Genomic DNA, 25,064 nt, shown 5'->3' on the forward strand with positions numbered 1-25,064 from the left:
ACACCACACACCACACACACACGCACAATGCATGCACCGCACCTATACACACACACACACTCACACCACGCAACACACGCACACACACACACACACACACCAAGCATGCACGCCCACAAACACACACACCCCACCACCGCACACACACATGCACACACCCACTCACACTCACACACATGCACGCACGCACATACACACACACACACACACACTCACATGCATGCATGCACATACACACACACACACACACACTCACTCACTCACTCACTCACTCACTCACTCACACACACACCACACACACACTCTCACTGCACACACACCACACACACTCACTCTCTCATTTACACACACACACTCACTCACTACTCACACAAAAACACACACACACACTCACTCACACACACACACACACACACACACACACACTCTCTCTCACACACACACACACACACACACAGTCACACATACATACGCTCTAAATGAGGACATATCATAGGTTTCCTATTATAAGATTCATATTCATGAATAATTTTTACCTTTACCTTTTGCAGGTTTTGTCAGATGTTGTTCACTTCTGAGTACAGTTTGGTCCACAAACTATAGCTAAATCGTGATGGACGCTTTTTTATAATTATTGTTCTCTGCATCAAGCACACTGTAAAAAATTCAGTCTTTCTACTTCACAATTTCACATTTCATTTAATGTGTTACTTGCCATTTTTAAATGAAAAATGTTTCTACAGTGTCTTTGGCCGTTGCATTGCGTATTGTGTTGTTTTTCCAGCATCTCACACCATGTTCTTAAGATGTTGTGTGAAGTGCTCAAATAAAACCATTAGCAAAGCTGACAGATAATGCAACGTCTTTGCAGTGTGTGTGTGTGTGTGTGTGTGTGTGTGTGTGTGTGTGTGTAAGCAGAAGTAAAGGCATCGGATCAGGAAACGCTGTGATCCAGGAAAAGTCTAAAGTGGAAACATGTTTATCTGGTTTTCATTTGTCTGGATGTTTGAGAGCGTGTGAAAGACAAGCCTGAAGATCTTCATATGAGACCCACTGAGAGACGGTTTTATCTTTAGTTTTTTGTTTCTCTCTCGCTGACTCAATCCTTCTCTTTCATTTAACCACATCCAGATGAATATGCATTGCTTTCACATCACAGGTTCAGAACAGATCTCGACAATGTCTCAAACGTGCTCAGGTTTGCCGAGTCTGTAGTCTAAATCCAGAGAGCTCGTCTCAAAATTCATTGTTTAGTAACTTTTGTCTCATTTGTGTCTGAAAGTGTAACATCACAGTGACTTGTTGAGATGAAATGACACTCTTCACACTTTGCATTAATATCATTTTACACTTTATTTTGTATTTCATACTTTATTTGGCATCGCCGAATAGATGATGATTTCATGAAGTCACATCAGTAGTGTGACCTGCTGTCGTCATGCGGATCTCCTCTCGTCGCCATGGCGATGTGTTCCGCAGTCGTCATGGCGACGGTCCATCTCGAGCATCCCCGTCCAGCCTAACCAATGTGCAGACTACTGTACAAACGCTACTTCCTGAACAGGTAGTCTGAACACTGGGCAGGCGGGACGAGCTTCCGGGAGTAATGCAGCATCTCGTCACGCGGTCGATCAGGAGAGTTAGTGCAGGTCTGATGAGGCCGTGATGGAGTCTGAAACAGGCAGAATATGGAGGTGAGACACACAGATGATGATGCGTTCTGACGGGAAACTTCCTGTTTCCTCTGGAGAGTGATGATGATGCATTCCCCGCGGTTTCATGTTTCACATAGAAATTCCCTAAAACTCTGCTGCACGTCGAAGAAAGTAAATAGACGTAGTACGAATAGTACTGTCTTTTATACACTAATATATATACAGATATTTAATCAACTTAATAAACTAGTTCTTAAGCTTGTTTCTGGTCATTTAAAAAAAGAAAAATACTGTTTCCATATATATGGAATCAACTTATTAAATTGTACTTGTTTCTTGTCATTTAAAAAAAAAAATACTTTTAGAAACAGTTTGTTGAAATTTTACAGTGTCTGTGTATACATACATACATATAAAGTTCAATTCAGTTATTCGTGCGCCCTCACTGACCTCTGAGATAATCTTCATCACAGCGGATGATTTTAACATCTTGCATAAGTTCAGCCGTACGATTAACGTCAGATCAGCCAGAACCGAATGCATCATCAGACTCGAGATTCCCCGTTAATAGATGAAGATACTGCACCTCATCCTCCAGGTGTTCGTCGAGTGTTGATCTCAGTCTTTCTCAGTCTGCAGGACCTCAGTGAGTGCAGGGGAATAAATGGCCTTTTCCCATCATTCACAGATCTCTCCGTGTTCCTGAATAAATCATAAAGGCACATCCACTAACATCCGTCTGTGGGCGAGCGTCTCGTCCCTGCAGTGACTCGCAGGCTTGACGTGGCAGAGGACTGTTAACTAACTTTACTAGTGAGAGAGTGAAGCAGCAAGAGAGGAGAAAGAGGCGGGGCTTTCTTCTCCTTCCCGCCTCCGTCTGGCTTTCTGTTATTTTTTTCCTGCTTTTTGGGGAGGCGGCAGGAAGTTGAGGGTCAAAGGTCAACAGGAAGTGAAGTGCATTAATTTGCTGCATGTGTTGTGTCATTTCGGGGAGGGGGTTGGGGTGCATGTAGTGGGGGCTAAAACGCGAGTGTGTGTGTGTGTGTGGGGGGGAGCTGCGCAGTTTTGTAGCGCTGCAGGAATGTCGGAGTTTCTTGGCAAGACGGCGGGCTTGTAATAACTCCAGATGTGCGGGCCTGTGGCACGCTGGCGTGCTTTTTCTTCTGAAGCCGATTTCCTTTCCCTGTCCGGCGTGAATAAAGAGGCCTTTATGCTGGGCGACCCCCCCAGCACCACCCGCGCCGCCCTCGATCCCCCCCCACACACATGTATACACTGGGTGGAAATCAGGACCAGATCTGATGTGGGAGGAAACTGCATATAAAGCTGCTCCATCACCGGCCGGTCAGGGGACGGTTCTGACCGATGTTGCTCTTGTTTAAGTTAATCTGACTAGTTCTCTTAGTTAGGTTTACCTTAAGATGATTAACTACAGTTCTTAAGTATTTCAGTTTCAGTTCCTGCATCGTCCTTCAATGTTATTACATACAATAAATTACAAAAAATCACAAAACATCACTACAAAAAAACAAAATAAAACAACATCAACAAAAAAAAATCAAAAAAAAAAATTGCAATTTAATTTATTGTTGGTTTATTTAATCACATGCACTAATTGGCTAATCTATTTTATATTTGACATTTCACCAGAAAAATTCACAATTTTTTTTTTTGCACATGGTTAATTTAAATTAAATGAACAATTTAAGATGTCAAATTTAACACCGTGCATAGGATTAATTAAATTAGTGAATTAAAATCATGGCATAAATTATTATTATTTTTTTTCTCATGTAAATTGATCTTGTTTTCCAGTCAAAATATGTAAAAATCCTTTAACAAATTTAGGCTGGATGTCAAATTGAATATATTAGTGAATGTGCTGATTTATTGTAAATGCTAAAGGATCATAAACATATTTTAGCAGATAAAAACGTGCACATGGTTAATTTAATTCAAATTAAATTTTAGATGTAAAATTTGACATTTAGCACATATGATTAATTCAATTAATAATACGTTAAATAAAATGCCATTCATTAAATTTTTTTTTTCTCATGAAAAATCATGAAAATGTTCACATGTAAACATCCTCTAACATACATACATATTACATAAACATAACATATTTGAATAATTTAACACATTAGTGCATGCCATTATTTACAGTAAATGTTATAGGATCTTATTTTAAATGGAAATCAAGATCAATTTATATATGTGAACTTTTATGCATTTGTTCCTATCTGAAAAAAGTGTTATTTGCGGTGTGGTTTATGAGAGTTTAACAGTCAGTGTGCTGTTGAATCAAACCCACTAAACTAAAACATGTTTGATGCAGCACATAAATCCTCACTAGACACAACTCTAACACAGTTCTCAATCAACATCATTAAAAGTGATGCTTCTGAAGTATGACAATAGAAATGTTGTATGTATGTTTTCTCAATAAGGTTTTGTTGCTCTTTTTACTGGTGTTTAAGTTAATCTTACTGGTGCTTTTAGTAAGATTTGCTTAACATCTACAGTTCTAATACTGAGCACTAAAGGTCAGTGTTTCTGCTCCTGAGAACACCTAGCAACCACCCATAAGACCCTAGCAACCGCGTAGCAACACCCTGGCACAATGCCGGTGAGTTCTGTCCAGGCAAACGGCGCTCACGTTTTCTTGAGCAAATGTAAAAATCAGGTTGTGTCTGACTGGCTTCAGATTCTTGTTCTCTAGTAAATCTCCACCCACTTGTCCAGCTCTCGTCCGTCTGGTCTGCAGTGATGTGGTGTGAGTGTTGTATTGTGGGTAGTGAGTCACGGGCGGGTGCTCTGGGTGGTGACGGTGTTTGCTTTAGCTACGGTTTCTCCTCTCAGACCCGAGCAGGACTCAGAAACGCCTCGGCGGGGAGCGCAACCAGACCACTGCAAAAAACTCTCTCTGTGGATAGTTTTGTCTTGTTTTTAAGGACATTTAATTATTAAATAAAGCAAAAATCAAAAAAAAATTTTTTATTAAATTAAAATAAAATAACTAAATAAAAAAACAAAAAAAAAAATAAATGTCAATCTGAATCATATCCACTGAACATGTTTGATGCAGTACTTTAATGAAATGTTTTATTTAAAAAAAAAAAAATGACTATAATCCAGAAAAAAACTAACACAGTTAACAATAAACACTGAAAACATGTGATGCAGTGCATAAAACCCTAATGCTGACTCTTCTCCAGTGCAACTCTAATGCAGTTCTCAGGAAACACTGAGAGGATGTCAGTGCTGTAAACCTGCACCGTTTTAACTTCACGACCGTGTTTGCTGCTACTGTAAAGAACCAGAGAGGCGTCTGCGACACCTCCCTTCACTGCTAACAAACCGTCGTCCTCTCATTAAACCTCTCCCGGCTGTCGGGAACATTTATGTTCTTTATGAGAGTTGCAATAGTAGAGTTCTGTACGTTCAGTTCACTTGGGCTCAACACACTCAAGTTTTACTTCTGCTTGCGTTATCTGCTTGTCTCTTATTTAAAATAAAAGTTTTTCCACTTTTAACTATTTTTAATTTACCACAGTGTCTTAAAAACCCAGAGTGAGTTGTGACAAATCACCAGTTCCCAGGCAGTGCATGAACTGATAAAATGTTTACTTTGAATGCAATGCAATTTGGATGAAAGCATCTGCCAAATGCAAAAGATGCAATGTTTGATGCATGCATACATAGACAAAATCGTAAAAAACATTCCATGCAAGGATGTAAACTCTGAGATTTCACACCGTTGCATTATGCAATGTTTGTTTCTTGCCTAACACATAAAGACTGAGCATGCAGAACAGCATGTCGGATGTCAGCGTCTGACCTTGGAAACGGGGGGCGACCGTCGTCCTTTCCACCTACGTGTGAGGCTCTTTGACTGCAGGACGCTGAGGGGTTAATGCAGTTAACATGCCTGCGCTGCTGTAGACATTAGCGTGTGTTCGGAGAATTTGTGACGACCCGTCAGACGCTAACCAGAACTGATTCTGCACTGCTGCTTTTTTCTTTTCTTTTGTACTTCTTTCTCTTTGTTGTAGCATCGATCTATCTTTTCTTTCCAAATTTCCACTCATATGAGCTCAGCAAAAGGCTTTTGGCTTCACAGTGCTGGAGGGAAACTAACTGAAAGCAGTCAAGTAAAATTTATTCATGAAGCACTTTCCACAATACACACTGTTTCAAAGCAGCTTTGCAGAAAATATTAATAATATCTTAATATCTCCATGCATTATAGTTGCATTTAGCAGATTAGAGCTGGGTGACAATATCGTTTATTTTGCACAAATACAAGCAATCAAGCAGATGAGATATGCTTTATGGTAAATATCACCCTACACAAGTTTATTCAACTTTATACACACAGCTGGCAAAATTTTTAAATAATAATAAATACATGCTTTTTTGTGTTTTTGTGTTTGACAATGCTCAATTTTGTATGGAAGCATGTTTCCGGCACAAAATAAAAAAAATTATAATCTCACAAAAGTTTGTCTTTTGCCTCTGACTGAGTTTATATCTACAATTCTGACTTTTTTCTTAGAATTGCAAGAAACAAAGTCAGAATTGTGCATACGAAACCATAACTGTGAGGAAAAAAAGTTTACCTTTTTTTTTTTTATTTCACGGCGGAAATGGACTTCCATAGTTTTTAGTTTATTTAATGTAAATGTACTACTTCTGCGACCCACAGATCCCCAGATAAATACTGCTCTGATTGTAAAAACTAGCTAAATGATATCAAATGAGAGTATTAAAAATCTTCCAAAAACATACTACTATTTAAATAAACATACTATTAACTAGCATCAACCAACTAATTTAAATAAATCAAAAAAGCAGCTTCTCCAGAAACCCTCGTAGATGTCTAATGTGTAAAGAGACAGAGCTGTATGAGGGAACTTTGTACAAAATGATGCTGTGTTTCTTTCCTTTTGTGAATTAAAGACAGAAAGAGGGGGGAAAAACATGCATTTTGAAAATTGCCGTTGGCCTTGTCTCAAGGCGCAGTCGTTCTGGTAATGAGGGGGTAGAGCGGCATTATTGCTCCCAGATGCCTCCCCGCGTCTCTCTGGCCTTTGATGCAAAACCAAGACACCAGCGCTATTTAGCCTTACACACACACACACACACACACACACACACGTGGGTTAACACAGCACATTTCTGCTTCAAACTGTTCATTTTTGGTTTAGCTCTACATGTATACCATTATCACTCTACAGTATATGACGCAGAGTGTCCGTTCTGACGGTGTATGAACGTGGACATGACGAGACTCACATTTTTTTTTTTGGATTAGCGCAGCGGCCCGCTGTCAGCCACGAGAAGTGTGTTTACAAATCGAGTCTGAACTTCCTCCGCTCTTAGAATTGCCCTGGTATTAGTCACAGCAAAAACAAAACAATGGAAAACATTCACAGTTCTGTCCGTGTGGTTGGACATAGGAAAGAAACATCTCTAATGAGATCTAGTTTACGTTTCATCTGTTTCTCCTGAACACAAATGAGATTCAGCTGAAATGGAGTTTCAGAATAGCTCTCGAGTTTGTCTCGAACTGTAGTCCACACGTACTGTGAGCAATGAAAGAGCAAGATCTGAGCGGTCAGATGTTCTTAGTACGTGATTATCTTACGTTCCTGGGTTGGATTCACAAAAAAAAAAAACATCTTAAAGAATAGTTCTGCTAAAAATGTGTTCACCCTCAGTTCATCTGAGACACTGCATCAGTGTCTCACTAATGGAAGTGAATGGGTGCCGTCAGAATGAGAGTCCAAACAGCTGATAAAAACATCACAATAATCCACAATAATCCACAGCACTCCAGTCCATCAGTTCCCTTACCAAAAAGTAGTATACTTCAAGTTTATTTTATTAAGTATACTTAAGTAAAGTTCAAGTATATTTAGACTTTTAATAAGTATAAGTCAAGTATACTTTAATGTTATTTTAAGTATATTTCTGAGGAGTACATAAAGCCCATTTCTGATAAGTACATAAAAAGTAAACTAAAAGCATACTTTCCTATTTTTTAGTTTAAAAGAAGTATACTAATAGCACACTTGAATAAACTTCTTTTTCGTAAGGGTTAACATCTGGAGAAGACAAAAGCTGAAACACATCCAGCATTAAGATGCTTTTAACTAAAATACATAGAGTCTATAATCCATAATAACACTTCCTCCAGTGAAAAAGTGCATCTCGTTGTCTCTCACATCAAAATCCAGACACAGATTTGTTTAGAGCTGTTTAAACTTAAGTTTAAGCTTAATTTACAAAATGAGCAATGTTTTGTGAATCTGACTCTGTGTGTCTACAGCCGCAGGTTATTTAGATCCTGGTTTGTTTGGACTCTCAGTATCAGGTGACAATTCAAACTTCCTGTCTGGGATCACTGTGGGAGAGCAGACCGATTTCTGCCCTGAAACCAGTGTTCCAGAGATTCAAGGTTTTAAAGACCCAGAGCTGTTGAGACTTTACAAGCGCATATGGAGAATCATTCAGTGAGTGTGTGTGAGTGAGTGTGTGTGTGTGTGAGTGAGTGTGTGTGAGTGTGTGTGTGTGTGTGTGTGTGTGTGTGTGTGTGTGTATTTAGGGAGCTGGGGAGGTCAGAGGTCACGACTGATATACACTGTGATGTCTGACTTCTCACCCTCTGATGATTTCCATGCGTGCGTCTGTGTGTGTGTGTGTGTGTGTGTGTGTGTGAGGTAGTGTTTAGTTGCAGCACTGTGGTCTGCTGCTCTGTATATATGACTCTCTGTGGGTCATTTTCTTTAAAGACACACACACACACACACACACACACACACACACACACACACACACACACACACACACACACACAGTGTTGTGATAGGAATAGTGCTGTGCTGGCGACACAGATTCAATGCTAATGTTTTAATCACTAAAATCTAGGTCTGTTTAGATATACTCATAAAAATACAGTTTATAAATTATTTTTTTATTATTATTATTTATTTGCTTTTATTTATTTTCTGCTGGGTCACATTTCATCCTTCAAAAAAAAAAAAAGGGAGGAAAACCTAGCCTATTTTTTATTTACTTTTATTGTGTTTGCTTTTTGCCCCTTGACAACAAAAAATAAAAATAGAAACAAAATTATAGAAAAAAAAAAACCATACAATACAAACAACATCATAACAACAAAAACAACATAAGTTACAGAATTGTTTTATAACATGATTTAAATTTAGAATTGTTTTTTTTTTTTAATTTTTATAAAACATTAAATTCACCACAGCAAATAGTATAATACATAAACTAATACTTAATCTAAATAATATATCATATAATTTTTGGCATTATAATAAGTATTTAGGGGAAAATCAAATTAATTAAAATAATGCAAAATTATAATCACAAAATGCAAAAAAAATCTTAATGGTTCTAAATATCAACTTAATTTTAGTTTGTACTTTTTTTTAGTAAAAATGGGATTTTGACAGGTTTTGTAAGATTCAAAAGATTAAAACGGTTCTTGACGTTTCATTATACTGTACGTGTTTTGGTTTCTAGTTTGGGATCTAGTGAATCTTTTTTTTTCTTTTTTTAAACGGAAACTTTTATTTTGAAAGGAACAGTTCACCCATAAATAATCATTGTGTTATCATTTATTCACCATCATGTCGTTACAAACTGTGACTTTTTCTTTCTTCTGTGGAACAGTATTAATATATTAATGCTCTTTGTGTTTCACAGAGGGAAGAAAGTCATTCAGGTTTGTAACGAGATGAGGGATCTGTGTGAGGAGAAGAAAAAGTGTGAGTCACTGAGTGGCTGCTCCTGAGTCAGAAACTCTCTCTGTGTGTGTGTGGAGGAGACGGTTGCTATGGTTTCATGGATGACGTCATCCTCTCTGCACCGTGGCAGCTGTGTTTTATATCTGATGACGAGCAGCAGGTCCAGCTGTTACAAACCTCTGCGGACACACGTTACACACTCGGAAAACCCCTGACATTCATACAAACCCAGAGAAAAGAATCTCTCTCATGTGATCGCAGTAAATCCTCCAGAATTCAGATCCCAGCGATTTCTCAAGCTGTGCTCAGAGCCTGCAGTTAAAAGTCAGATCTCAACATGAACTCAAACACAAAATTCCATCCATAAAGTTTTTTTCATTACAATGAGTCAGAACGATAACATGGGTATAGAAAAGAATCACATTTTGTTTTATCTTTCACTCGGAGTAAATACAGCTAGATATACCAAAAACTGTTTAAAAAAAAAACAATTATTTAAAAAAAAAAATACTAAATGAATAAATAATTAATCTTCAAAAATGCTCACTAATTTTACACATTAATTTTATAAACATATCTTCCATACCTAATCGGAAATCAGTGCTATATTGGTATAATTGATATATAATCAATAGTTTTTTAGTATTCTGAATTAGTTTTTATTTTTATATTTTGCATTTTCATTTTACTTGCAAAGTTTTAGTAATTTTGTTGTACTTTTGTTTTTTTTTTTGTTGTCTAGGCCTATATACACTTCTACTGAATTTTATTTTAGTTTGAGCTGTTTTAGTAAACCAAATAAAAATTAGAAATGTTGCCTTGGCAATTAGGTGAAATAATTATTATTATTTTACAAATTGCTTTCAGTTACCACTTATTTCATTTCAAACAATTATTTATTTTTATTTTGGTTGTAATTCATGTTTTCAACAAGGTTATTATCATTAAGTATTTTTATCCATGTGATTTTAGGAGAAGAAAAACTGATTCTTCAGTGAAACACGACTGAGATTTCACAACGTCTCATGAGCACCAATCACACATCTCTCCGCCGCGGGAAGCATCACGTGCCCCGTTCTTTTTTCGTCCGCTCCAGCTGGCCGGTGTGTTTTTACGGGTGTTACAGCAGGGCGCGGTGGGGAATACAGGGCCGTGCCTGCTGGGCTCCGGGCCCCTGACGGTCAGCCAGACGGCTGTGGTGCACCAGTCAGCCTGCAGACTCCTCCGTCACCCGACCGCCCTGACAGTTTATTTTAGCTCTGACTCTTTAATCAGTTCCAGCCGTGTGTGGCGGAGACTAAAAATCACTCTGCTCAATATATATATATATATATATATATCAGAATTATGGTTTTAATCTCACAGATGATAAAATAGCGGAGTAACTTTGCACTAACTTTATCTTCTCTCTAATCGAAACTCAGTGTTATTTTAGTGTCACTGAAGACCAGCTGCACAGCAACACACTACAAACTCTGAACACTTGAGTAACTGCATAGGACTCGTCTGTCTCCTGTTCTGTCTTTTCTTCAAAGTCTTAAGCAATTTCTGGTTGAATCACTTCAAGTCGAAGTCACTGAAACACGATCAACACAATCCGCTTCACAATCAGCATATAATCTGTTTTACGCTTTTCATTAATCTCAGTAAACTCTGTTCTGCCCCCCGCAGGAGAAGGAGAAGAAGTACATGCTACAGGTGGACAATCTGAAGTTCAGAGATGTGGAGAAGGGCTTCATGTCCAGCAAACACATCTTTGCCCTGTTCAACACTGAGCAAAGGTCAGAGGTCATAATCCTTAATAATTACTGCGAATAGCCAACACAAAAAAAGCTTCCACAACCTGCTTAACTTTTGTCATGTGACGTTAGTTTAGAGTAAAACAAGATGTTCAATGGGAACAAAATAAATGTTTATGGGGAAAATTTTCAAATTTGGATAAAGTTATTATTTTTAATGTATTTTTTCTTTAGAATTGCATGCATTGATGAATCAGTCACAGTAAGATCGGCATTAACCCTGTAAAACCTGACATATGAAATAAGCATAAAAAGTTTTTTTTTTTTTTTTTAATCTAAAAAAAAAAAAGTGTACATATGTGTTTTTGTTTAGTATCATATTTGATCATCAGGCTTTGGCTCATATAGTCTGATATAATGAGATTATGGAGGAAAAACAGCGCAATTTTATTCATCAAACTGAGCAAAAACATGAATAAGCTGCAGATGCTGATATTTCTATGATGAAATTCTGCTGCTTGTGATGTAAATCAGTGAGATGTTTATAACAGTACAGCTGATAATGATATAAAATGATGTAAATATCAGCGGTCGCTCTATATCTGCAGTAATGTGTGTCAGTGAGATGAGATGTAAATGATCCAAACATATAATGCAGTGATTGAGAGATGAAGAAATAAAGGCTCCTCAGAAGATGTGAGATGTTCTGGAGGCTTGTGAAGATCCTGAGGAACAGTGAAAGTAAAGCTTCTGGAAACAAACTCTCCTCAAAAGATCCTGATGATCAGATTTGAGACTCTAAAACATGATTGATGGAGAATCAAGTAAAGCTGAGCTGCTTCAGTCCAGTAAGAGTTCATCTGGAGATATTACTGCAGTTATTCTGACCTTTACTTGATCAAAATCACTCAAGATCTGACACCAGAAGCAGCAGCTGAAGCTGGACACTAAAAGAGCTCTGACTTGATATAAAGGTTTCAATTTCGACTATCTTGTTTCCATGTAATGTCATGACAGGAACGTGTATAAGGACTACCGTCAGCTGGAGCTGGCCTGCGAGACTCAGGAGGATGTGGACGGGTGGAAGGCGTCGTTCCTGCGCGCCGGAGTGTATCCTGAGCGCGTGGTGGTGTGTGTTCAGATTGATCAGATGTGAGTAGGAATGAATAAATAGAAATGATGCACCTCAAAATGCTTTTCTCTCTCTCTCACGCTGCTTCCCGTGGCGTCACTCTAGGAGAAGGAAAAGGTACAAGCTTCGAGTAGCACTGAGATTTTTTATGAATCGTTTGCATCGCCGTCTTCAGTGTTTGTGTGATTGTGTGTGCGTCTGTAGAGCGATGCTGGAGACGAGAACGGGTCGGACAGTTTCATGCACTCCATGGACCCTCAGCTGGAGAGGCAGGTGGAGACCATCCGAAACCTGGTGGACTCCTACATGGGCATCGTCAACAAGACCGTACGAGACCTGATGCCCAAGACCATCATGCATCTGATGATCAATAATGTAAGCGGCATGAGAAGCTCGTCTGTGTTCGGCAGAGGTGCTCATGTGGTGAAATGTTGTTTGTTCGAACCCTGATTCATGGAAATTCATTAACTAAGACAGTCCTTAACATTATAAATTATATTTGATACATACATTTCTAAATGATCAAAACTGTGCTGTTAAACCTGTTGCATACAATCTACTGCAGGCCTTCTGTCTCTGATTGAGAGTTTAGAGTCTGTTAGTGTGATTGTACAAGCGTCCAGCTTCAGCTGCTGCTTATGGTGTCATACCCCAACAAACATTTATCAAATAAACAAAAGAATAACTGCAGTAATATCTCCAGATGAACTCTTACTGGACTGAAGCAGCTCAGCTTTACTTGATTCTCCATCAATCATGTTTTAGAGTCTCAAATCTGATCCTCAGGATCTTTTGTGGAGCGTTTGTTTCCAGAAGCTGTACTTTCACTGTTCCTCAGCGGAGGAATGATCTTCACAAACCTCCAGAACATCTCACATCTTCTGAGGAGCCTTTATTTCTTCATCTCTCAATCACTGCATTATATGTTTGGATCATTTACATCTCATCTCACTGAGACACATTACTAAGATATAGAGCACAGACTGATATTTACATCATTTTATATCATTATCAGCTGTACTGTTATAAACATCTCACTGATTTACATCACAAGCAGCAGAATTTAATCATAGAAATATCAGCATCTGCAGCAAATTGCTCAGTTTGAGTCTCTGAATAAGAGTCTGTTTTTTGGGACTATATATACATACATATATATATATATATATATATACAGTACAGGTCAAAAGTTTGGAAACATTACAATTTTTTATGTTTTTGAAAGAAGTTTCTTCTGCTCATCAAGCCTGCATTTATTTGATCAAAAATACAGAAAAAAATGTAATATTGTGATATATTATTACAAATTAAAATAATTGTTTTTAAATTTATTATACTTTAAATTATCATTTATTTCTGTGATGCAAAGCTGAATTTTTAGGATCATTATCACATGATCCTTTAGAAATCATTCTAATATGATGATTCATTATCAAAGTTGGAAACAGTTCTGCTGCTTAAAATTTTTTCAGAACATGTGATACTTTTTTAGGATACTTTGATGAATAAAAAGTAAAAAAAAAAAAAAAAAAGAAGCTATGTTTTTAAAATATGAATATTTTGTAATAACAATATACACTACTGGTCAGTAATTTTGGGTCAGTAATTTTCTTTCTTTCTTTTTTTAAATAAAATCAATACTTTTATTCAGCAAGGATGTGTTAAATTGATAAAAAGTGATAGTAAAGAAAATATATTATTAGAATATATATTATTAGAATTTTTTTTTTTTATAAATGCAGTTCTTTTTAACCTTTTATTCATCAAATATATTAGACAGCAGAACTGTTTCCAACACTCATAATAAATCAGAATATTAGAATGATTTCTAAATGATCATGTGATAGACTGGATGTTAAATGTGACACTGAAGGCTGGAGTAATGATGCTGAAAAATCAGCTTTGCATCACAGGAATAAATTATTTTTTTAAAGTATATTCAAATAGAAAACTATTAATTTTAAGTTGTAATAATATTTCACAATATCACATTTTTTTCTGTATTTTTGATCAAATAAATGCAGGCTTGATGAGCAGAAGAGACTTCTTTCAAAAACATTAAAAATAGTAATGTTTCCAATAATGTCCTTTTGACCTGTACTGTATATATATATATATATATATATATATATATATATATATATATATATATATATATATAACCCTGATGGATCAAATATGATACTCAACAAAAACACACATATGCAAACTTACATGTTTTTAAAAAAGAGATTTTTCTGAGTATAATCCTGAAGAACAGTGTTGTGAGTGAGTCTGTGCTCTCTCAGACGAAGGAGTTCATCAATGCGGAGCTGCTGGCTCAGCTGTACTCGTGTGGAGATCAGAACACGCTGATGGAGGAGTCGGCCGAACAGGCGCAGCGGCGTGACGAGATGCTGCGCATGTACCACGCGCTCAGAGAAGCACTGAACATCATCGGGGACATCAGCACCACCACCATCTCCACCTCTCTGCCTCCGCCTGTGGACGACTCCTGGCTCCAGGTGCAGCGCAGCGGCTCCGGAGGAAGGTGCGTTCAGGACGGAGAGGACAGATGACACACAGATAAACTGAGGAGCTAATCCAGGAAATTATGACTTCAGTGAGGAATGAAAGTCTTGATGTAGAGATAGGCCTTCAGTACGTCACTGAGGCTTTTAATGACTTCTCTCCTGCTAGGCACTTTATTTATTAATTATATTATTTTAGTATTATCATTATTTTTTTATTAGCATTATTTATTTATTTTAGTGATCTTGGCCCAAAATGAGCAAATACTCCAGATCTCCAATTTCAACACAGTGCAAAGAATAAAAGTAGTAAAATAGTATAATAATACCCTATACTGGAATAAATATTATTATAAGCTATAATAATAATAATATATTTTTTAATTTATTATATTATTTATTTTAAAGTAGTAAACTTGTATGGAGTAAAATAATATCATAAATACTTTATTATTATAAGCTAGAATAATAATGATTATATTTTATTCATTAAAGTAGTAAACATTTTTGGGAGTACAATAATATCCTACACTGTAATAAATATATATACTATTATAATAGTTATTTATATAAATATATATATATATACTCATAGATACATGGTGTCATCCTATTTGGATTAATTCCAGGCTCATGAATATTAAATATATTCTGGAGAGGAAAAAAAAAGAAACCCACCAACCAAATTCATTAAGACATTAATATTCATAAGCTCAGCCTTATGTCATGATGTCAGAACCAGTCTCCTCCACCAGTTTAAAACGAATGCCAGCATGAATGCATCACTAATGATTAGTTACAGAATGAGACAGTAGCGCCACCTGCTGCTGGAATGTGAAATGAGCTTAATGGCAACCAAAGAATCCATAAGCGATGCATACAAATAAATATGTAAATGAGAAAAGCTGATTTCTGATTTTTTGGTTGCTCTTTAAATGTAACTTTTAGCATGTGATGCAAAACAGTATATGCAGTGGTAATTAAAATAAGATTGACTTTGATTAAGTCAAAGTGTGGTGTTATCACCAATGAGAAATTAGTTATTGTTGCTGCGCAGACAAAGATGAGACAAAACATAACATGAAAAAACAATATTTTTCTGTTAGGTCTCCGGCGACTAGTCCGACCCCTCAGAGACGGGCCCCTCCTCCGGGGCCTCCGGCACGCCCAGGTTCTCGTGGCTCGGCCCCGGGGCCCCCTGCTGCCGGCGGGCCACCGGTTCCCTCTCGCCCGGGAGCCTCTCCGGACCCCTTCGGCGGGACCCCCCCTCAGATCCCGTCCCGGCCTAACCGCGCTCCACCCAGCGTGCCCAGGTGACACCCAATTACCTCAGACAGCAGTATCTGCTAATGAAACAATGCATCTGTGCTGGAAAACAATAACAATGCGCTTAGATTTGGGACGTGTGTAATTTCTGCAACACTAACTCCATCAAATGAAACTGCTCACTATGTTTGTTCAACCAATGGAAGACAACCGAATCCATCGGCTTACACTAGTGCAGCAGAAATGATACACAGTGGCCATGAAACATTCAGAAATGCTCAGACAAGACTAACCTTCCAGTGCTGCAGTCTAATAATAACATGCGTTTGCTCTTAGCCGCGGAATGTGAGCCTCTTCCGCTGGAGTGAGTGCAGTGGTGTGGGTGAGTTAACCGGTCACCATACCAGCGTTTAAACCATAAGCAGCCATCACTGAAACTCAGCTCATTCTTTATCAAAGTGTCATCAGATTCAGATGTCCACAGTCTGGCGTCCTGCTTCTAACTCTTATAATCGTTCAGACGTTACAGATTTATACCATATTAGATGCACAGTGTGTTCTCAGTAGAGCTGGGTGATAGAGCAAATATTCACGATGAGTTTGCATTGAATCATTGGACTAGATTCAGGATCGTCCCTTTTCTCGTGACAGAAATCACTGCGTGGCATTTTTCATATATTAATTAAAATGTTTTAGCATAAATTTACTACCATCCAAAAATTTAGGCGACAGGTTTTTAAAAAAAAAAAAAAAAAAAAAAAAAAAAAAAATTAATGTTTATAAAAATCTCATCTGCTCAGCAAGGCTGCATTTATTTGATCAAAAATACAGTAAAACTGTGAAGTATTATTAGAATCTAAAACAGCTGTTTTCTGTGTGAATCTCTGTTAAAATGTAATTTATTTCTGTGATCAAAGCTGAATTTTCAGCATCATTACTCCAGTCTTCAGTGTCGTTGTTGTGCTGCACAATATTTTTGTGGAAATATTTTTGAAAGAAAGTTCAAAGGAACAGCATCTATTTGGAATAGAAATCATTATTTTGAACGATAATGTAAATTATAAATATCAATTAAAAAACATTTATTTTTAGATAGTTAAGCATTGAGGTTTCAAATTAATAATATAAATAAAAATCTATAAATTTATAAGTAATAATTTCTTTCAAAAAATATTTTACCCCAGACTTTTAAATGGTACTTTTAAAAAATTACAAATTGATAACTTTAACCATCTCTTCCCTATATTTACATCTTGTATTTAGCATTTTGAATCTTGCCCGCAGTGACTGAATGACTGAAATGATGGTTCATCAAAAGGTTTATGAATATGCTTTATATCACCCAGCTCTAATGGTCAGCATATCTCATGTATGAATGTCTGGATCACATCGGCTCACATCAGACGCTTTACTAACCGTCCGCAGGGAGGCGTGAGGGATGTTTCTGTTCTCTTCGTTTTTATGTGTTCATTGTTAATTTTGTCCTCTGTTGCGTGTGATTTGATTCGTTGTAACACTAACGGCAAACGCTTGCTTCCTGACAGCAACACACACACACACACACACACACACACTTCCCAGCAGTTCACACACACACACACACACTCACCTTTTATTCTGGCCTTTTTAATGCTTTTAAAGTCCCTGATAAATGATTTGCACATGATCTGCAAAACCTCTGAATTGCAAAAATCAATTTTAAAAAATCCATCATAGCTTAAGATGATTATGACTTATTACTGATGCTTTTGAATTGATAATTGGCTGTTGAATGTCCAGACAGAGGTTTTGGACGTCAGTCTGTGGTTAGCTTGGATTGGAGAAGTATTGATGTTTCTGTCTCCTCCATGTTAACTGTGTGTGTCTCGCTCATCCCTCTCTTGCTCCTCCCATCGCTCTGGCTCCACCCCTCCTGCTGATATTGATTATTTTTCACAGAATTACAATCAGTGACCAATGAGGACTAACGCTTCTGGTACGTCTGTGGTTCTCTCGCCCTCTGCATGACGCCTGTCTCTGAGACCCTCCCACACACACACACACACACACACACACACACACACACACACACACACACACACACACACATACAGCTGTCCAGATTCAGCTGATGGACAGCAGGTCTCAGAACAGACTCTGTAATGTGCAAACATTACGTCAGTTCTCTGAATGTGTGCATCGGGTGGATTTATTTTCAGTTTTATTTAATTTAATGCAGATCTGAAAACCCTTTGCTTCTGCAGCCCCGTGCACTTGTTTTATTTCAGTTTTGCCATCGTTATTTATGATCCAGCTTAATTAAAAACACTACAGACATCCAGTCATACGCTGCACTTGGGACCTTTAGGGTGAAACTGAACAGTGGGGTCAAAGGTGAAGAGTATTTTGTCCATGTTGTTTGTCTCTTCATGGCGTGTTCTCTGAATGCTGTAAAACATGTGTATGTCTGCACAGGATCAATATTGATCAACAACAGATGCATTGATCTATCACTCATGGACTACGTAATAAACAGCAAATCGAATTTACTAATTAATTACATTTTATTTGTTTAGATTTAATTTAATTTATCATTTTGTAAGTTTTATTACATTTTTAACAATTATTAAGTAATAATTAATTATTTATCAAAGAATCTTATTAAATTACTGCTGAAGATTGTATATTTTTAATTATTTATTTTATAATTTAATTATTTTATTATTATGAAATTAATTTCTTAATTTGTTTAGATAATGTCAGAAATGCTTTTTAAATAAATAAATATATATACTAATTTTTTTTATTGAATAAAAAGTAATAGTAATATTACTAGAATAATTATTATTAGATTTGGTATATTTTTAGTTATTTCTTTTAGAATTTATTTTAATATCATTAAATTAATTTCTTGAATTTGTTTAGATTGTCAAAAATGCTATTTCATTTTTTAAATAATCAATAAAAATAAATGATTACTGGAGATTGTATTTCTTTTTTAAATTATTTATTCTAGAATTTAGTTATTTTATTATTATGAAATTAATTTCTTATTTTGTTTAATGTCAGAAATGCTTTTTAAATATATATATATATACCATTCATTTATTTAAACTTTTTATTACCGTAAATAAAAAGTATTAATAATATTACAAAAATAATTATTATTAGATTTTGTATATTTTTAATAACTTATTTTAGAACTTATTTTAAAATCATTAAAATAATTTCTTGAATTTATTTAGGTAATGTCAAAAATGTAATTAAATTTTTTAATAAATAAATATAAAAAATAATTTATTTAAAATTAATTTATGAAAAAGTTTGATACTTGATTCATAACTTTGGCAAAACTATGAGATTAAATATCAATTAAATATTTTGCTTTTATGAACTCTAATAAGAGAAAATTATTCAATTTCTCAGTGCAAAATATTTTCTCATTTTAACGAAATTCTTTCAAATTTAATGAACATAATTTTGTGGATGTTTGCTCTGAGTGTGTGTGTGTCTGTGTGTGTGTGTGTGTGTGTGTGTGTGGTACTCATCCATCTTCTCTCTGTGTTCCCATGGCAGCCGACGACCCCCAGCATCACCTACTCGACCCAACCGACCCACAGACTCCTCCCTCTTTCACTATTAGCCCCTCCCACACCCGTGACAGACAGCGAGGACAGACCCGCCCTCCCAGCCAGAACTCCTCCCCTTCTCTCTCCTCACCTCACACACACATTAATACACACCATACACAGTTAAGCACAACAACTCTACAACCCTCTGTCACAAGTTCAACCATTCATTTCATATCATTTAATCACCGTCAAACTCGAAATCTAGAAAAGGGGAAACACTTGAGGAAGCGCCCACATCTTGAGAGCTGGAAGAACGCAGTGTTTTCATGACCTCAGACTCTTGACAGACGGTTGATGAGCTTTACATCACTGTTTATGATATTCAGAATGAGCACGAGGTCTGATAAATGCATTTCAGTTGCTATATTTATTTTCTGTCATTTTTAAGCTTCTTTTGGTTCTTGATTTGGATGCATTATCTCTCCAAAGTGTGCTCTGGAGTCTCCTGATAACTGCATCTTCTGGAATGAGCTCGTGTGCATCTGTATTTCTGTTCATTACTTTGGCTCTTCTTGTTTTTGTTTCGCATGTGTGTCGCGCTGCAGTGGTCCCTGAGCTCACGGGCCAGAAGACGACACCAGACTCCCCGAAGGGTAATAAACTTTCTCATAGTTCCACAGTCATTCCACACGAGTCTCAGACTGAACGTAACAAAAGCATTCACAAAGCATGGACAAAGTTGTTTAAAGGCACTCATATTAAATAATCATATCTGTCATTCACATAAATTTCACTACAACATAATATGCAGTGGCTGTGAACATATTTGGACACATACGTCACTGTTAAATGTCTAAATGTCATTACATTAGAGGTGTTTATGAGGAAAACTCAACTGATTCAAAAGAGTCATATGGTTCACAAAATGATTCACTTTTTCGAAGCGCGCGCTGGCGACACCTGCTGGTCAAAACGGTGTAGTACAAAAACATGTGACAAACCAATCCGTTTTTTTTTTTCATGTGTACTCTATTAAATATAGTCTACACAATGATTTAATATAAGTTGATGTATGTTTAGTTCATTCATTTATATTCATATTCCTCTTTTTTAATTTAAAGTGTTTGATAAATTATAGACATATAAAAAAAATTCATACACACTTAATCTAAACTGATTTTAATTATAAAACCGACCCTAGATCAGTAAAACAAATTAGACACTGGTTCATGTGTTCACTGAGATCTTCCGTCGACTCGTAATGACTCCGAAACACTGATTCAAATAAAAAGATTCGAATCTTCATTCGGCAGTGTTTAGAATGCGCCCTTCTCTAAAGCAAAATAAACTAGTTTAGATCAGCTCCTATAATCATTAAACACTTAATGTGACAGTTCGAAGTGTTGTTTCCTGCACGGCGGCAGAGAATAATCCAAGTCTTACCTGCTGTTCATACAACAGAGATATTTTTCCTCCCGCGACATTTAAACTGGGCTCACGTTGAAAACACCAGTAGTATCCTGAGGTAATTCCAATTAAAATAGATAAAAATATCAACTTAACGTTTCATTTTACGCTAAAACCAACACAGAAATCATCTGAGGGCGTTTTAAACCGAGCAACAATAACCGTTAGAGACGCGGGATGGCGCCAAATCTTGAACGCGGCGAAGCGCGAACGCGGAGTGATACGAGACACGCGCAAGTAGTTCCGGCATAGCGATAAAATAAGTTTATAAAATAAGATTATAAGTTAAATGTTTTTGTTTCAGGTTACAGTTAATATATTAGTTCAAATAAAAATATTTTAATTAAATTATTAAAAAAATACCTGATGAGCTCTTATAATTCAGGCATATTTGACTGACCAATCAGAATGAAGTATTCTAAAGGAAAAAAAAAAGTCTGACAACTAGTAAAATTAAAAATAATAATTTTATAGAAATAATTGAAACGTAAAAAACAAAACAATGCAGTACAGTACTAAAATGAGTAGAAAAATGAAAACGTGTAATAAAAACAAAATATTTATAAAAAAATATTTTGACATTTTATAGTATTAATTTGGTTCTTTATACATGAAAATATATAATATAATATATATAATACTTAAAAAAAGCTCTAAATAGGAATCAGCTGCTTAAAACACTTTGAGATTTCAAAACAATATGAAAAGTTTAAACAGATCTTACAGAATTTCATCCAATGATTGACATTTAGACATTTTAGATGTGACTTTATTGAACAAATATTTGTGTGGCCACTGTATAAATTGTTTACTTGATTCTAAACGAATGACATGTAAAAGATTGTGTAATATTGGAATGTTTCTCATTAAAGAGGTGTGAATCTGGTAAAGAGGGATCGTGGGGTTTGTCTTCTCTCCGTGTGTCTCGGAGGACAGATTCTGCTGAGCTTTCTTGTGTCTCGATGCTTACTCTTCTGTCTTTTTTCCTCCTCTGCTTTCATGGCTCAGCCGGTCAGACACAGGCGGCCCTTCTCGCCCCGAGAGCCCCTTTCCTCCACGCGACCCTTAGCATCGTTTTCTTCTTCTGTGTCCCCCACATCGACTTAAAACACCCCGAACACGGACACAAGCAAAGGAACAACTTCAACTTGTCTATTTTTGTGTAGAAAGATGTTTACTGGAAAGCCAGACAAAGGCACTAAAATAAAGATGTTTTTTTTGACAGTGAAACGTGATGATGTTACAGCTCTCAGGTACGAGGACGTGTGTTCACCCTTCAGTGATTGTGCTCAGAAATCATTCATTCATTAGTGAACCTGAACCTTCGGTGGGGCTGGACTGAATTAGAGAGTGCAATATATTCACCGGTCAGTCGGATCTACACGCTGACCGCACGTTCATGTCATTTAAAACACAAATAGAGCAGTTTTAGGGTGAACAGACGTTCTGTGAGACGCTTGTGTGTTTACAATTCATTTAATCTAAGTAGAGACTAAGCTGAAGACTGTTGAATGATCAAGTCGGGATGGTTTTGTTTGGAATTGAATACTTGCTGTACAGTATATACTGTATCCTATATTTAACAAATAGCATGTGACAGTGCACTATTCAGTGCTAAACAGTAGTATGCAACATCGTCGAGTCATTGCATGTTTAATTTGGCAAGCTGCATCCAGAAATTAAGTTATTTTGTGCATTTTTAATTCTGATCAAACACAAATCTGCACATTTTTTGGTCATTAGGGTATTCATACAGAACATGTGCATACTGTGCATAGTGTACATACTATATACTGCAGAAGTAGTAACAGTAGAATGATATTCTGAACATAGCCGTGTGTGATTAAAGGTGCTGTAAGCAATTTCCACGTCAATCAAGCCAATTAAAAATAGTTTAAAGCACCTTTAAACATCACCGATGGACATTTTTTCATGTGTGCGTGGAAAGCCGTCCCCGTGCATTGAAATTATGCAAAGTTATCTCAAGTCTGATTTTCCTGTCTGTAATTTAGGGTTCATTATGAAAATCAAGATCTAGCAAAAAAAAGAAGCGTTAAATATCACTGCTGGTCTATGCATAGACATCACTCCAGTTTGTTCAGATGTTGTCTGTTTTGATGAAAATTAGAAAATACGAGCGCAACCCTCCACAACGGTGGACTGTAATTCTGTTGTTTGTTGTAATATTAATGATAATTATAAAGATGATAAAGCCCGTTGCTAATAGTTGACGTTGTGGCATGACCGGACTGTCTGCGGTTATAACTGTACCGTATCTATAGTGTTTCCGTCCCAAACCTTCCCAGAATCCACTTAGTAAAACCCACTAACGAGAAAAGGTTTATGGTTATTAAAGCGTTTGTCATGGACATACTGTATCTTAAGTGTTGCGTATCTTTGTGGTGCATTTGCAAATTGTGCTTCCACTGTTTAGAGACTAGTCCACATGTATGATTACTGAATATTAAATTATTATGGGTAAGTGATTTATTTAAATTAAGCTAATGGAACGGAGTGTGTGGAGGAATAAACCGGGCCTCTTTCTGTGTTTGGACAGAAAGGTGTAACAGTACTCAGTGTGTAACGTGTCCTGCTGTGTCTCTGCTTGGACGAGTTTGTCCAGCAGGACTTTGTAATCATTAAAGTTCAGTGTACCAAAATGCTGTTTCTGTGTCCTTTTTTTCTTCAGAGGGTTTAAAAGCTGTTTTAGCCGTTTAGAAATAAAATCATGCTTAATTATGACATAAAATGTTTTATGACATGTCGGTTGATAAAGTTGAAACTGACATAAATCATAAAAAAGGATGACAAAAAGGCATAATTATGATGTTAATTATGAGATAATCAAAATTATGAAATACGAAAGTCAAAATTATGAGACGATAAAGTTAGGAGATAAGATCTACCTAGTCATATTTATAAGATAAAAAGTCCTAATTATGAGATATAAAGTCATTTATGAGATAAGACCTACTAAGCCATAATTAAAAGATAAAAAGTCGTAATTATGAGATAAAAAAGTCTTACATAAGGTCACGATTATGAGATAGTCATTTATGAGATAAAGTCATTTATGAGATAAGACCTGCTAAGCCATAGTTATAAGATAGTCATAATTATGAGATTAAAAGTAAAAATTCTGACATAAGGTCAATATAATAAGTCATTTATGAGATAAAGTCATAATTATGAGATAAAAAGTAAAAATTCTGACAGGGTCATGATTATGAGATAAATAGACAATTATGAGATAAAAAGTAAAAATTCTGACAGGGTCATGATTATGAGATAAATAGACAATTATGAGATAAAAAGTAAAAATTCTGACAGGGTCATGATTATGAGATAAAAAGTAATATGAGATAAAAAGTCAAAATTCCGACAGCGTCATGATTATTAGATAAATAGACAATTATGAGATACAAAATAAAAATTCTGACAGGGTCATGATTATGAGATAAAAAGTAATATGAGATAAAAAGAAAATTGTGACGGTCATGATTATGAGATTAATAGACAATTATGAGATAAAGAGTAAAAATTCTGACATAAGGTCATGATTATGAGATTAACAGTCATTTATGAGATAAGAGATAGGACCCACTAAGCCATAATTATAAGAAAGTCATAATTATGAGAAGTAAGAATTCTGACATAAGTTCATGATTAAAATATAAAAAGTAATTTATGAGATAAAAGTTGTGAGATAAGACCTATTAAGCCATAATTCTAAGATAGTCAATTTAAATTTACGACATGAGGTCATAATTAGGGGACAAATAGGCATAATGAGACATGAAAACTCAATTGTGGAATAAAGACAAAATTATGATACTAGGTCATAACTATGAAAAAAGTAATGCGATAGACCTACCAAGTCATAATAATGAGATTAAAAAGTCTAAATTATGACATACTAAATCATAACTATGATAAAAAGTCATGAGACAGACCTACTGAGTC

General features: G+C 36.1%; 1 protein-coding gene and 1 long non-coding RNA gene across 12 annotated transcripts; one reads left to right on the plus strand and one right to left on the minus strand.

Annotated features, from left to right (window-relative positions):
* Positions 1–1,334: 1,334 nt before the first annotated feature.
* Positions 1,335–3,119, minus strand: LOC122142177. Its single transcript, XR_006158410.1, has 2 exons — positions 2,242–3,119; positions 1,335–1,672 (listed from the first exon to the last, which is right to left on the minus strand). It is a non-coding gene; the product is annotated as an uncharacterized LOC122142177 (long non-coding RNA).
* A 7,941-nt stretch (positions 3,120–11,060) lies between these two features.
* On the plus strand, positions 11,061–23,761 carry LOC109095065 (dynamin-1-like). 11 transcript variants are annotated; one of them, XM_042751545.1, is made up of 10 exons: positions 11,061–11,217; positions 12,193–12,304; positions 12,413–12,424; positions 12,512–12,682; positions 14,596–14,837; positions 15,924–16,130; positions 16,420–16,465; positions 18,022–18,058; positions 19,639–20,287; positions 22,110–23,761. In XM_042751545.1, the coding sequence occupies exons 1-7, from the start codon at positions 11,126–11,128 to the stop codon at positions 16,430–16,432; spliced, it is 849 nt and encodes a 282-aa protein (XP_042607479.1). In that variant the 5' UTR covers positions 11,061–11,125; the 3' UTR covers positions 16,433–16,465; positions 18,022–18,058; positions 19,639–20,287; positions 22,110–23,761. The 11 variants fall into 11 exon arrangements, with proteins under 11 accessions (XP_042607479.1, XP_042607482.1, XP_042607483.1 ...); XM_042751548.1 differs by having other exon boundaries at positions 20,240–20,287; XM_042751549.1 differs by lacking the exon at positions 19,639–20,287.
* The last annotated feature ends 1,303 nt before the right edge of the window (positions 23,762–25,064 follow it).

This window comes from Cyprinus carpio, chromosome A5 (genome assembly GCF_018340385.1).
Source record: "Cyprinus carpio isolate SPL01 chromosome A5, ASM1834038v1, whole genome shotgun sequence".
NCBI lineage: Eukaryota > Metazoa > Chordata > Actinopteri > Cypriniformes > Cyprinidae > Cyprinus > Cyprinus carpio.